General features: G+C 47.4%; 1 protein-coding gene across 1 annotated transcript in view; it reads right to left on the reverse strand.

The window, feature by feature from the left end:
- MDFI (MyoD family inhibitor) overlaps window positions 1–7,862 on the reverse strand; it is a 38,258-nt gene extending 30,396 nt beyond the window's left edge. The window contains exons 1-2 of the mRNA XM_074935954.1: window positions 7,492–7,862; window positions 7,020–7,124 (exon numbers count right to left, since the gene is read on the reverse strand). Of these exons, the coding sequence (XP_074792055.1) occupies window positions 7,020–7,113 (94 nt within the window). The 5' untranslated portion in view covers window positions 7,114–7,124; window positions 7,492–7,862. The remainder of the gene's footprint in view (window positions 1–7,019; window positions 7,125–7,491) is intronic.
- Window positions 7,863–15,200: the final 7,338 nt, after the last annotated feature.

A 15,200-nucleotide genomic window follows, 5' to 3' on the forward strand; every position in this document is an offset into this window, starting at 1 on the left:
CTGCCATGCACACCTTGTTACGCTACTGGGAAAATATGAAAAACTCCAGAAAAAGCAATAGGGGTGTTATCCGGTTTCTGCAACTCTCGGAATCTCGGCAGGCGATTTCAAAGGAAATTCAATTAGAAGCTGGAGGAAGAACGTGGCGCTCTCGGGGCAAACAGCAGATCCCAGTTGAGGGATTGTTTTGTTTTGAAACTGGAATCTTTGAAAATGCCAAAAAGCATCTTTTGTTTGTTTTTTTATTTTTGAAATTTTAAACAAATGCAGCAGTTTCACTAATTGCAACGAAACTTGGAGAAACAAAATATAGAGGTTTGGCGCGGAAAGCTTTTTGTTGTTTCTTGAGGGGGCAAAATAAAAAAAAACTGGTTGGTTGTTTCTAATTTTTTTTTTTAAAGAGGCTGTTTACACATGCATTAAACTGTTGCCAACTCTAGTGTGCCAACTCTCTTAATTCAGTTTAAAAAAGATTTATTTTTGCTTAGTTTAAACCTGTTCCTGATCTGTGCAATAAGTAACATGGCAGGCAGGCAGGCAGAGCTGTACAAAGAGATCTTCATTGTGCATGCAGAGAGGCCAAGGTTACATACTGAGAGGAAAAAGGAAAGGAGTATTTGTGGCACCTTAGAGCTTAACAAAGGTGCCACAAGTCCTCCTTTTCTTTTTGTGGATACAGACTAACACGGCTGCTACTCTGGATACTGAGAGGACTGGCCACTGGTTTGCAGTCCTAAGCTCCGAATGTCACACAAAACTAGGTCCCGCCTGAAATCTGGCCCTCCTTCTCTAGTTTGACTCCTTATATACAGTCCTACATAGTCCTCCAGCATAAGCAATTTAAACTAAATCAAAGTAAGAGCATCCATACATGGGCTTGCACAAGTTTAATTAAGGGTAGGTCTACACTGGAACTGGAGGTCACTTGGTATTGCACAACATTTTGATTAAAAAACTAGAGTGATATATATTTAATGGGTCACACATTACATGGATTAAAAACTGGCTAACTGATAGGTCTCAAAGTGGAATTGTAAATGGGGAATCGTCATCAAGCAGATGTGTTTCTAGGTGGGTCCTGCCGGGATCAGTTCTTAGCCCTACGCATTTTAACATTTTTATCAATGACCTGGAAGAAAACATCAAATCATCACTGATGACGTTTACACATGAAACAAAAATCAGGGGAGTGGTAAACGATGGAGAACAGGTCATTGACTCAGAGCGATCTGGATGGTTCGGCTAACTGGGCACATGCCAACAATATGAACTGAAATACAGCTAAATGTAAATGTGTACATCTAGGAACAAAGAACGTCGGCCATACTTACACAATAGGGGACTCTCTCCTGGGAAGCAGCGACTCTGAAAAAAGATGTGGGGGGTTAGGGTGGATAATCAGCTGGCCATGAGCTGCCAGTGTGACACTGTGGCCAAAAGAGAGAATGTGATCTTGGGATGTATCCATGGGAATCTCAAGTAGGAGTACAGAGGTTATTTGACCTCTGTATTTGGCACTGGTACAACCGGGGCTGGAATAGTGTGTCCAGTTCTGGTGCCCACAATTCAAGGAGGAGGTTGATAAATTGGAGAGGGTCAGAGAACAGCCACAAGGATTGATTAAAGGATTAGAAAACCTGCCTGATAGACTGAAAGAGCTCAATCTATTTGGCTTAACAAAGAGAATGTTAAGGGGTGACTTGATTACAGCCGGTAAGTATCTACACGGGCAACACAGATTTAATTATATGCTCTTCAGTCTAGCAGAGAAAGGTCGAACACAATTCAATGGCTGAAACTTGAAGCTAGACAAATTCAGACTGGAAATAAGGCATAAATGTCTAATGGTTAGAGTAGTTAACCACTGGAACAATTTGCCAAGTGTTGTGGTGGATTCTCCATCACTGGCAATTTCTAAATCAAGACAAGACTGGATGTTTTTCTCAAAACTCTGCTCTAGGAAATATTTCGGGGAAGTTCTCTGGCCTGTGTTATACAGGAGGGTAAACAAGATGATCATAATTGCCCCTTCTGGTCTTGGAACCCATGAGTCTACCCAGTGCTAGCTCTGATCAAGCTAGTACACAATAGCAGTGTAGACGTGGCAGCATGGGCCGTGCGATGGGCCAGCCGTGTGAAGACGTACCTAAGCTTTCAGACAGGGATGTACTTGGGGTGGCTAGCTGTCCCACCACCTGTACAGCTGCAGTGATGCTGCTATTTCTAGCACGTGAGCTCAATCCGTGTGGGCGTGGGTATAGCTACCCGAGCTGGAAATTACACCGCCAACCGCCGTGTAGACAGAACCTAAATCGGTTTCAAGCAGCACCTGGCGTTAAACTGGTGCAACTCAGCAGGTAGATGAGTTTTAAGTACGAATTTAGCAGTGAGGACAAGTTGGCAGCCCATCTGACAGAAGGGTAGGTGGACTGAGCCCACCAAAACAACAAAAGTCCCTGCCCCTCAGTCCCCAATACTGTTTGTATCCCCAACTGTCAGGATCGTGCCAGGCAGAAGGGCTTTCCCCATACGGCCTGACAGCAGTTTGAAAGTGGTGCTGGCTTGCTAAAACCAAATGATTCTGGAAAGGCATCATGGGAGTTGTTAGTTTGTCCCCACGTCCCAGGATGCCAGCAGGTTCCAGAAGGTACCTGACCGTGCAACACGAGAAAAATCCCTGAAGGCAGAGAATGCAGTGGTGGAATAGGACACCAAGGGAGATCTGCCAAGAGTGCAGTTATTTTGAAAAAGCACAGAGCTGCATGACTCACAAGAGAAGCGGCTTAAGCCAGCGTACACAAAGAGGTGTGGACGCAGTCTCTTGGCATAGTTACACCAGTAGAGCTGTAGTGGAAAAACGTAGACTGGAAAAACTCTCCCATGTGGACAAGGCCTCCAGTCCCAGTGCCTCCTCCATTGATCCTGACTGTGGCAGGGGCAGGACGACGGACTGGGAAGGGGGACCTGTGGTTTGCGCCCCAGCAAACCCAGCTCAGCAGAGCTCCCATTTCCAGATAAGCTCCACTCCGAGGGAGGCGTCTGCTGCGCCCTCTATGAAAGAGGCATTGTCTGGGCCTGTCACAGGGGCTGGGCCTGCAGTACAGGGGGGCTGGGCGGGGGCCTCGAGACAGAACTGCTTTCAGCCCCGTGTTATACCTCAGGGCAAACTCATTGTGAATGATCAAAAAAACCACTGTGTGCGCGCACACTTGCATGGTAAGTACACTCCCCCTTCCCCAGCTCAGACTGAAGAAGCCACAGAATTGCTGGCTGCTGTAGCCAAGCCGGGGAGTGGAAGTCAAAGGGGAGCCAAGAAATGAAACACCCTGGGCCAAGACCTGCTCCCAGTTGTGCTGGGGAGTCACCGGCAGCTGGGCATGCCTCTGACAGGAGCAGAGTCGAGCTTGCTGGGTCTGAGATGCTTCCGCTGCGTGTGGAGTGGCCAGAGAGACTCTCTGGGGTGCACAGGACAAAGAGGGGAGGAAAGGTTTTGTGTGTACCCAGGAGAAAGAGGGCAGGGGAAAGAGAGAGAGGAGGAGCGCAGAACTTGTCGAAATGTTTCCATCAAAACCAATTTTTTGATGGAAAATGGCTCCCCCACCCCCCAAAAAACCCCTGCTCAAATATTCGTTTCTTTTCTACAATTTTCATTTTTTCTTCAACCCTTCCCAATCTTTGTGTCAGCTGTCTCCTCCATTTGTTCTATTTTGGAAAAGGGGGAGGGAAATGAAAAATCAAGAAACTAGAGATTTTTGGGGGGTGAAACAATACATTGTTTTAAAGTTCTCTTCAAAAACCCAAAAGAAAACCCTAACCCACCCCAGATTTTCTTTGCCCCTAAATGCCACATGAGAAAATAATTGATGTTTTCCAACCAGCTCTAGGGAAGTGAGAAAGAAAGAGAAGTCTGTATGGTATTCATGGTAAAGTAAGGTCATAGAAAGACTGGCCTGTACGAGCCAACATGCTGCCATACGAAGGTGGCATCTGACTGTGTATGGGCTGCCTGTGTTCACTCGTTCACTGCTGGACATGAAACCAGAGCATTCTCATCTTTCTCTAGTGCTGCCCTCTGGTAATTCAAAGGGGTTGCTTTGATGGTACCTAGAGGGAGCTGGGTCCAGCTCTTCTTGCGGTGAGAAGAAGGTTGTGATAACCTGGGATCCATCTTCAGAGATGACCACTAAGAGAGGGGACACAGATCCCAGAAGAAATATCCAGGTCACGTCATTTTTCACAAAGTAGAAACCACATGGTTCCATGATCAGGAAGAGGACTAAGAGTGGGGAGACCTGGATTCTCTCCCCAGCTCTGCCACATGTTCGCTCGCCTTGAGCCTCCCTGCACCTCAGTTGCCCCACCTATTTTATCAACTCAATCTCACCAAGTTAATTTGGCTTCCTTAATTATATTTGAAAGGGTTATTGGGTTCAAATCCCCATGATCAAATCCTAGATGTAGGAACAGGGAGGCAGAATCGCCGGATGAAACTTCCCAAGAGACAAGGCTTCTGCACGGAACTGTCAGCAAATAACACTGTGTGGACAAACTGGATGCCATCCCCGGAGTGCCCTGCAAACAAGGATGAAAATCCTGCAAAGTGAAAGGCCGCAAGGAGCAGCTGCTCTTACCCTGATGGATAAAAAACAACAACAAACATCTCACCTCAGTCCTCAGCAAAGAGCAGGAATGGACTCTTCTTGGTGGAACTCTGGGTCTGCATGGACCAGTGAGCGTCTCCTGGTAAGCAATGGCACTTGGTGCCTTTGCAAACAGGGGTAGGAGCTTCTGGTGTTTTGAAAGCTGAGAACTCTTGCCCTGTCAAACCTCTGCTATGTAGCAACCTAGAGCTAGGCCAAAGTCCCATGCCCCAAGAGCAGGCTGTGAAGAGATGTAGCCCAGTGGTGAAGGTGCTAGCATGGGACTTTGAAGACTTGGATTCAAGTACCAGCCGAGGCTCGGGCTAACTTCCCGAGTAAAACCCACCCAGCCCCGCAGCGGTTGTTATGGACTGCTCACCCACCATTGAAACGAAGCCACCTCTGGGGTGGAACATGTCAGCCGCTGAACAGCAAACAGGAACAGCACACAAGAGTGTGGGACAGGAAGCGGGGAACACAGTATCTGGTTGGAAATGTTGGGGGAACATAACAAGGGAATGTATTCTCTGAAATCTGGGCCCTGGCACATTGCAGGATAAGTCCATCAGTGGAGTTACACCAGGAATAAATTTGGCCTCTTTTGTGTCTCATTCTGACAGCACACACGGTAGGCTGTGTTTCACCTTTAGTGGTCAGTTTCCTGCTCTGATCCATTCCTCTCACTCAGCCCTTCAGTCTAGTTTCTCCATGTAAATATCTGCAGAAGCCAATTGCGCTGACGATGGAGGTCCTCCAACCGTGCGTGACACCCCCCGGCCCGATCAACGGTCTCATTACGGCAAATGCAAATGAAGGCGTTACGGTGTTGCCATAATAACGACAACAGGACAACATTCCCGCAGAGTTCGAGTTCTAGAGCCGGTCATAGTGCATTGCAGGAGCGCTTATTACGTCTACACCAACTCGCTCAGAGTCAGCTGGGGGAGAGTCGTCATTTAGTAGCCTGGAAACCTCTTCTGGTCCAATCGATTCCCCTCCCCACACACAATAGCTACGCTCCAAGAGGAGGCTTTCGCGGAGCCAGCACGATGCATGGAACCAGATCAGGGCTCTCACGGGGAGTGGAATTTCACTGGATTTGTTCCAGGTGGGAGGAGGAGATGGAGGCAATCGGGGATCCAGGGAACCCACTTATTTAGGGCCTGGTTCTGCAGCCCTGTCCCCTTGTGAGTAGCATTTACTGAGCGATCTTACAGGCATCAATGGGACTCAGCGCCACGTGCCATGAGCAAGGGTGGCAGGATCAGGCTCTGATCCGCCCCATGGTCTCCCAATGGTTTGCCACCGGAGCACGGATCTTCTCTGATCTTTGGCCAGTCCATGGGTATTCGATGGAGCCCCCTACATACAGCAACACAGAGCCTCCCCACCTTCCGATTGTGGGGCTTGACGCCCGATCTGGGGAAGGAATAAAGGAGACAGCTTTCTCCGGGTAGGGAGCAGGGGCGAGAGAATGTTATTAAATTTAATAGGATCAAGGCCCAGAGTGAGGGAGGGGGGAAGCCGCATCTCGCAAGGAGCTGGCCCGAGCCCAAGAACACACGGTGGCTGAATAGACACAAAAGTCCTTGTGAGAAGCCAAAGCCCCAGTGCAGCTGCATCAGGGCTCCTGCTGCATGGTCTGCAACACAGACAGGAGGCAGCAGAAAGAAACCCAAGCTCCCTTTCCCCCCCTCCGGAGAGGTTCCATCCCACACAGCCAGCCGTGCGAGAGCACAATAGTGTCTTTGGAGAGAGAGAGAGAGAAAATGGGAAAGGAAGTAGTGGGCTTTAAGCCTGGCGGTGAGCCCCTCGCCAATAAGTCTCTGCAACATTTAGTCTGCCTGCTCTTTAACCCTTTTGGCTCCGGCAGAGCAAACATCCTCTCCCCTCCACGAGCTGGGAAAACAGCTCAGCAAGCACCTTTAATCCCCAGCGCCCTTGCTCCCACCGATACTGGCTCTTGGTGAAGTCCCATTGGAAATGGGAAAGTTGCAGAAACTTCGCGGGAAAGTTTCTTGTCCGAGTGGCACCATCCCCCTCCACACACCCACAGATCATCAGCTGCACTGGATTTCACCAGCTGGGGTTCTGATGGTCCCCGTTGTGTGGTGGATATATGCACACGGCGGCTGGTGTAAAGCAGCCTAGCAATTTTAAGTCCAGCGGAGCCATGCTGATTTCCACCAGCTGAGGATCCAGCTCACATTGTGCTCAGCCACAAAGAACTACAATTCTCTTTCTAATCCAGAAAGTTGGACAAAGACTTATACTTAACAAATAAAAAGAATAGGGAAACCTAGGGCTCCTGCCAGTGGCCAGAGAGAGACAAGTCCCTGTAAGTTTAAAGCGAGAGAGACAAAAGCCCCTTGTGCTTACCTGCACTAGTGGGCAGGAAGGGTGTCTGATCCGGCACGGGGTCTCCATTGAGTGAGTCAGAACGGCTTGAGAGATCACTTCTCACCTGGGACATCTGACTGGGACCTGCCAGACACACCACATGCAGAGAAAGACAGTGAGAGAGAGAAGCTCACTGAAGATTGCTAAACAACCCAGCCACGAGGAACTCTCACATGGAATGAATCAGCATGAAGACGTTAGGTGGGGAGACTAGAAGGAAACCACACAACCCCAAGAAGGGATTTCTAACTCACCCGGGCAGGACACCTCTCCCCAACTGCCGCATCCACATGCACAAAAGTTTGCTTGATTGTTCAGCTGCAGGAAACTCCAGCTCTGCATAAGCTTCCCTCCAGACACATTTCAGTCCCAGCTGCATTGAGGAATTCTGTGATCGGCCAATTTCCCCCCCACTCTCCCAAGAATACAGAGACACATTGGAGAAACTCACTTTTTTTGTTTACACTTTAATGGAGCTCCCACAAGTGGGGTGTCATCCTATCGTCCTCTCCATGTGAAGGTCTCCTTCAGGTCTCTGCAGCTGCTCCCTTCTCCAAACACCCTACTCCTCCATCCCTCTTCAACTAGATTTCTTCAACTTGTCTTCCTTCCTTCCTTCCTTCGTCTTTACATATTCCTTCAAAGTGTCCTGCTTGGTGCCTTGTCCCTGCCAGGAATGTCCTGCAGTTTCAAATAAAGAAGACACTTCACTTCTCTTTATCTGTGCAGCTCTTTCTTCAGGGCAGTGTTAGGTTACAACTGGACAAGTTTGTGCAGTCTATCTCCAGACTGTAAGCTCTGCCTCCCGTCTCTCACACAGGAAATTGCATTCAGGGCTGATTACCCAGTTTCCTTCATGCTGGAGATATTTGGAGTTCATGCAGCCTATAATAAGCTGGTTGGCACTACGATTTAAAAAAAGCAGTGAGAACAAACAAACAGACACAACAATCCACAAAGCCACTTTAAAAAGGAATGAAAAAAAAAGTTGATTTCTTTTTTGTGGGAGTGGAGCTAAGCAGTCAAAGTATGGTGTGGGGAGAGGGATATGTGGGACAAGCATGGGCTTACTATATCCCTCTGCCAATGCTCAAGTCTTTGCGCTCCACATTTTTAATCCAAATTTGTTTTTCTTTAAACTCAAAAGATCAATTTTCAAACAGCAGCCAGGGAGCGAAAAGGGACAGCGAGCCAAAACTGAGAAATCATCAAAACCTCCCTTGTGTTGCGTGAACGCCTGTCTCCTCCAGCCTGTCTCCTCCAGCGCTAATGCTCCCAAATACCGATGTAGTTGTGGCCCAATATATTTACAGTATGACTACATATTCTTGTGTGAAGGATCGTCATGGAACTAGGACACACGGCCAGAAGTCAGGAGAGACCAATTTTCTTCCCGACTCTGCTACTAACTCACCGTCCATCCTTGGACAAGTCACTTTCCCCTCTTTGTGCTTCAGTTTCCCCAGCTACAAAATGAGAACAACACTGGGTTTTGTGGTTTAACTCACTGGCTTTGAGATACTCAGATGGAGGGCAACATATGATTAGACTTATCAGTATTACTGTTTAAAGTGACAGAATGAAGTCAAGTCACAAATTCCCTTTTCTAGTGTAATATTTTAATTACAGGGGCAGTTTACATTTGGAGTCACTGTTTCCACACTCACTCGCGATATTACTTTATATCTTGCTTTAGGGGAACTGACTTTGTAATGTTTTTAGATAAAATATCTACTGCCACTTTTTTTTTAAGACTGCTTTTTACACCGATGGCTTTTTCCTCGAACCTGACAATCCAATATTTCCAAATTTATTAAATAGGCCAGATTCTCCACTGATGTAAATCTGGAGTAACCCCCATGACATCAGTGGAGTTATTCTGGGTTTAAACCAGTGCCAATGAAATCAGAATTGACGCAGTGTCAGTAAGTGTGAATGGGCGTGGGTGTCATTTCCATGTAGTGGCTAGCATAGATTTATAATTTAGAGAGAGCCATCAGTGTGGTTCAGTGGATAAAGCGCTGGCCTGGATTCAGGACCTCAGCCACTGCCCTGCTGTTACCATGGGTGAGTCATGTCTCCTCTGTATGTCCCTCTTTCCCTTCCCACCCTTTCTCTCGTGTATTTAGTCTGTAAGCTCTTTGGGGGCAAGGGCTGTTTCTCTATGTGTATGTACCGCACCTAGCACAAGGGGGTCCCGTTGCTGTTAGCACCTCTAGCCATTGCTGAAATATGACTGCTACTATCTTCTGTTCCCAGTACCATGTACACAGGCTATGGTCCTGCCCAAAGAGCAACCAGCACAGAGTGTTTGGACTGGAGCTCTTTATAAGATCTAATTCAGACACACAATCCACGGGAGAGCGATCCTGGTGGAAGAAAAGTCGGAGGTACCCTTGAGGAAGCAAGCATCTAAAGGAGAAAGGGCGAGAATAGTAAAGAAGTTAGCAAGGATGAAGGCTGGGGTTTTGAAAGGCAACTCATTCACTGAGGCTTCTGTGAAAATTCCAGCCAAGATGTATAGAAATTAAACCCTCTCTATGGAGGTTTTTTAAACGGTCCTTCATGGCGTTAGAATATTTTATTCAATTCTACAAGGTGGTGCATAAAAAAACCTAGCAAAAGTTGATCACTCTTTAGTGATCTATCCTAATTGGAGAGCACTGCTTTACCATTGGTATTGCAGGAGCACCCAAAACACCAGCTAGGGCTGTGCCCCGTTGTGCGAGGCGCTGTACAAACACAGAGTGTGGGAGACAGCGTGCCCTGAAGAGTTTACAATCTAAACAGACAAGCCTGACAAGAGAAAAATTATTATCCGAGCTAAGAAACTCCTGGTGTTTGAAACAGTGGCCGTGTTATTCCTCTGACCTGACACCGCTCCGGACAGCCGCTGCACTCACCATAAAGACCCAGCCAGTTTTCCACGAGGGTTCGTTTCAAACAGCTACAACAGAGGAGCTGGCCTCGCTCGTGAGTTGTGACACCCAGGGAGCTGGGACGTCTGAGCATGTCTCAGTGGGTGTGCCTTGGATTTCCTGACTAGGAGCAGTACGCCTCTGAATCACCCTAGGTACAGGTCAGCCCTGTGCTTTGGCAGGAGCACATTCCTGTTTGCTTATCTGTGCCCCCATGTCTTAACATCCACTGCTTTCCTCCCATTTCTGCCGGGGCAGGGGGCTTCATAACCGACATCAGAGCACGAGTTCCCCCTTTACCACGTCCATTCCCGGGGGGATATATGGGACCCTCACTCCACCCTCCTGCTTCCTGGTAGCTACAGATAGGAAGTGGCCCAGGTCCATGAGAACGAAGGCCGACACTTTGATGTTGAAACATCAGTGCTGCACTTTCGTCCGCTTGTAAGATTCATGCTGACAAGCAGGCGAATCCACTGGGTTTTTTCCTTTGGCCCTGACAGTTCTTTATTTCTGCCAAGAGGAATCTGGGTGTGCTCGGTGTCTTTATAATGATACCTTGCAGCTATCCAGCACCTTTCATCTGAGCACGTGATAACCATTCATTAAGCCCACACAGCCCTCCTGTGAGGTGGGTAAGTGTTATTATCCCTGTTTCACAGATGGATAAACTGAAGCACCGACAGGTTAACCTGGCTCTCCAAGGTCACGCAGCAGATCAGTGGCAGGGCTGGGAATAGGACTCAGGAGACCCGACTCCTACTCTTTTGCTCCAAACATCAGACAACACACCTTCCCGAACTGGGAACAGAACCCCCAGCTCCTGACTCCCAGGTCTCTGCTTTAATTAGCGAACCCCACTCTTTCCCCACAAGGTGGGGAAAGAACCCAGGCGTCCTGCTGGAACACTCGCTGAGAGTCCAGACACCACGTCCTCCATTCCAACCATTTCTCAGTTCTTTAAGAGCAGCATTTCCTTCTCAGCAGAAAGCTCAGTCTCATGATGCAGCCCTCAGAACAACTGGAGGGGACATTGAAATGGAATCACAATTTCATTATCGTTCAATCTAGAACTTACCTTGCAGAGACTTTGAAAATCTCTTTGAAAATTTGTAAATGTAAGACAGTATTATAGAGGGGTCATAGGAGCAGTAAAAAAAAAAACCATCAGAAAGATGTTTTCTTCAAAAACTGAACCAGAAACTTTGTTAGACCAGGGGAATAAATATTATCCTGAAAGCTACTCTGTTGAGCATCTGCCTTGAACCCACGAGTGGCCTACCTCTGCGGATAGCAGCTCCCTATTGATCCTTTGCAGTTTGCACTGCCATGAGAAAAAGAACTAAAACTAGTTTTCTTAGGGCTTAAAAAACATCACAGGCCACATCTAAGCCACCCCCCAGTTTCCCAGTGATTCCTCTCCCTTGAACTCAAATAATTTCCCCATTGATTTTCCGATGGTTTTTCTCACTGACTCCAAACGATTTCTCTCCTGATTTCCTCCCAGCAATCCTGGTTCGATTTAATGGGGATACAAAGGTGTAGTTTAGGGCAGGATTTGCTCCTATGAAACATGTTTAAAGCAGCCTTCCCCTTTCCGCCCTCATTCCATCTAACTTAATCGAAGACACCTGTCATCCTGGTATCTGATCTAAAGGCTGCTCTAAATTCCAGCAGGAAGCCCAGCACACTCCCTGTGCCCCTAGGGGCACATCCAGAACAAGTCACAGAAGCTTGGGAAAGCACAGAGAGAAGGACTGGAGCAGGAACAGACAAAGGGATGGCCCGGCCCATAACCTCACACAGCTGATGATCTGGCTTTGAGGGAAGGGGGCAGGGAGGAATTTTCAGGGCATCCCATCTTCCCAGCTCCAGTGTGTAGAGCCTGGGGCTCAGAGCAAGGTTCTGGAAAGAGATGCTTTTCTCCCCTACACCCCACCCGCAATGGAAACCCAACCCGGGAAGCAGCCACCTCACCCCAGCCCTGACATTTTCAGGGGGTTTCCCAGAGTAAAAGACGTCCCTGCGAGGCGGCTGGAAATCATTCTGCCACATCAAAGCAGAGGCACTCATTGAGAGGAAATGAATAAATCCGTCACCGAAAGGAAAACGGCTGCGTATGGGTGGGAAAGTGCTGGGTCGGTGGCAGGGAGAGTGGTCCGGGGGATAGAGCTATGGAAAGGGAATCAAGAGATTTGGGCTTCCCTGCTCTGTGCCGCAGTTTTTCTCGCACCCGTTTTCTGCCTTATCTATTTAGACTGTAAGCGCTTTAGGGTAGGAGCTGTCTCACTATGAATGTACAGCCCCAAGCACGATGCGGCCCTGATCTCAGCTGGGGCCTCTAGATGCTGCTGTAATAGAAATAAATAATAAGGGTGGGACGGATAGTGGATTCAGTAAGACACACAAGGAATGAGACAGGCCACCCAGCAATGCCCGGAGTTGCCTCACACCACAGCCAGGGGTGAGCTCCCCACACCAGCTGCTCCCCTCTGTACAAGTCGCCCCCCTCCGTAGACAAACTGCTCATTCAGGCTGACGATCCCAGCTCTAGGGGTGGAGCAGAGCGAGCCAGGGCCGGTAAAGGCCAAAGTCAGGTTTGTTTCCTATGGTCCACACCAGAGCCCACTCTGCACCCTCTGCGCTGTCTTAGACCCTACCTAACGCCCTCCACCCGCCCACGCTTCTCCAAGTATTTGCCCACAGGCATCTGGAGTCAAAGCTTTCTTCTCTATCTTCATTACAATCAGCAGCAGGAGGGGAAACACAGCCAGCACATACATGCAGCTTAACAGGAGCCTCTCGTTAACACCCTAAGCCAGGGTATTAGAGCAAAAAGCGAAGGTCGAGCATTAGTAGACTACACTTGAATGCCTGTATTATCATCATTCCCTGGGAGCGGCTATCACTTCCCAAAACTACCTGCTGCAACACGTGTGGCCAACATGGTGTGGCCCAGGCTTCCTGTTTTACCCAAGCAGCTAGAGGGTTAATTATCTGAGTACCTTACATGCGTGTTAATGACAGTACCAGATGTTTGGTCTGTTCGTATTAGCTAGAAGTTTCTGAGAAGAGGAAAAGGCAATAGCATTGTTGCAAACCATGTTCTAGCCTGCACCTGATGACTCTGGATTAAGAAGAGCAACTAAAAAGAGCATATGGAAGCCAGTTAGATAATTTAGCTGGCTCATTTGTTATCATTTCTTTCCTACGTCGAATAGGTGGATTGAAATTTTTCTAATTAAAAGGTTTGGTTTTTTTTTTTCAAAAATGAAAATTTTCTTGAAAACTTTTTGATGTTATTCAATGAAAATTTCTGCTGGTCATTTTCAGTTTTAATTTACCAGGCTTTTTTTTACCCTCCTTTTTTTTGGTAGTTCCCTCCTCCCTACTCAACTATTCATTTTGATTGGTAGATTTAGTCAAATGGGGCAGGGGTGGGCTCAGAACTGAATATTTTCAAAACAAAAACAAAATTAGATTTCAAAATCCATTAAAAATATGTCACAGAATTTCTTAAACCATAACAAAAAGAAAGAAAGAAATCAGCTCCATATAGAAAATGGAGAACTAAAACGATCTCCAGAATTTTCACAGAACTGATTTCATTTTTGAAAACCCGCTCTAATCGCTAACATTTAAGCATTTTCTTAAGAAATCCAAGTAGATACTTTGAGGTTGTTTCCTTCTCAACACCAAAACCTGTAACAAAGCAGTGACATACGGGAATGCTGGAAACCTACATTTGGTTTCCTAGCCGTAGTCACCTGGCATGGATTAGGGTTACAGCCCATGACTAGGGTCAGGATCTTCTCTTCTCAGTGGCTATGGTTCTATCTTCCCTTATTCAAAATAAAATAAAGTTAAAATAAAACACAGTATCAACCACAAAAAGAAAAGGAGTACTTGTGGCACCTTAGAGACTAACCAATTTATTTGAGCATAAGCTTTCGTGAGCTACAGCTCACTTCATCGGATGCATACTGTGGAAAGTATGCATCCGATGAAGTGAGCTGTAGCTCACGAAAGCTTATGCTCAAATAAATTGGTTAGTCTCTAAGGTGCCACAAGTCCTCCTTTTCTTTTTGCGAATACAGACTAACACGGCTGTTACTCTGAAACCTATCAACCACAAACTAATTCAGCCAGTTACATGACACACACAAATAAAGGCCTTAAAGATGGAAGTCAGAGTAGATGAATTTAAATCATCTCCCCCTGATAGCTGAGAGGATTTTGTGTGTGTGTGCTGTATTGGACATCTGTCAGTAACGACTTGATCAGACACCCACTTCTTGGTCTTAACACAACTTCTTCGGCGGTGGCCTGTTCAGAGAGAGAGGCGCTACTGCCACATGGAGCTCGCACTTGCTGCTTGGGGTGTTTTTCGCTGCCTGCAAAGGGGAGCGAATCAGTGCCAATGCGCCTGCTGGTTTTGTGAGGAGTCTTACAGGTGCCACAAAGGAAGCCATCTGCAGCACCAGCAACAACAAACTTTATTGGTCCTGCAAAATCCAGGGCCAAGGCCACATGTTCTCAAGCGCCATAGACAGGTGCATGTTCTATGCACGAGCTATTTACAGCGGTACAGGCATGGAGGGCTCTTGTAACAACACGGACACCTGTTCCGACACTACTGGGAGGGGTGCAAAAATCCCAGACACTTGAGATGGGCACCACAGAGGGTGAATATTGGTCCTGCGCCTCTTTAATACAGAGGACAACTTGAGACGTTCCTTTATTGCAGTTTTGCACATTCCATAGACTCTGGAGGGCCTGTCCCTCTAGGAGCAGAACGTAGCCGCAGCCATGTTGAAATAAGGCCTCAGTGCATTAGCTGGCAATTGTGGCAGGCGGCCATGCTGTGTGGAGCAGGCACAGAGCAGGATGGGTAACCCACTTGTCAAGTATATTACACAAGGATCTCAAAGCACTTTCCCAACTATTAACAAACCAAACCTTGCCACGCCTTACTACGCTGGGATGCCAACATTGTATTTCAAAAATAAAGGACTGTTTTCTTAGCACCTCTGCCCCACCCCTCCTCCTGATATTATTTATTATTATTATTAATAATAAGCAGCACTCACCTACATTCGCCAGGAGTTTCTGTTGCTGCTTTTTGCGGCACTCAGCAATTCCTGATCTTGTTGTACAGAGATGAAGAAATAAGGGACTGTTGGCAACTGAGGCAGGTGAGTATCATCCTCGTTTTATAGGTGGGGAAACTAAAGGGCAAAGA

The sequence above is a fragment of the Natator depressus genome, chromosome 21 (assembly GCF_965152275.1).
Source record: "Natator depressus isolate rNatDep1 chromosome 21, rNatDep2.hap1, whole genome shotgun sequence".
NCBI lineage: Eukaryota > Metazoa > Chordata > Testudines > Cheloniidae > Natator > Natator depressus.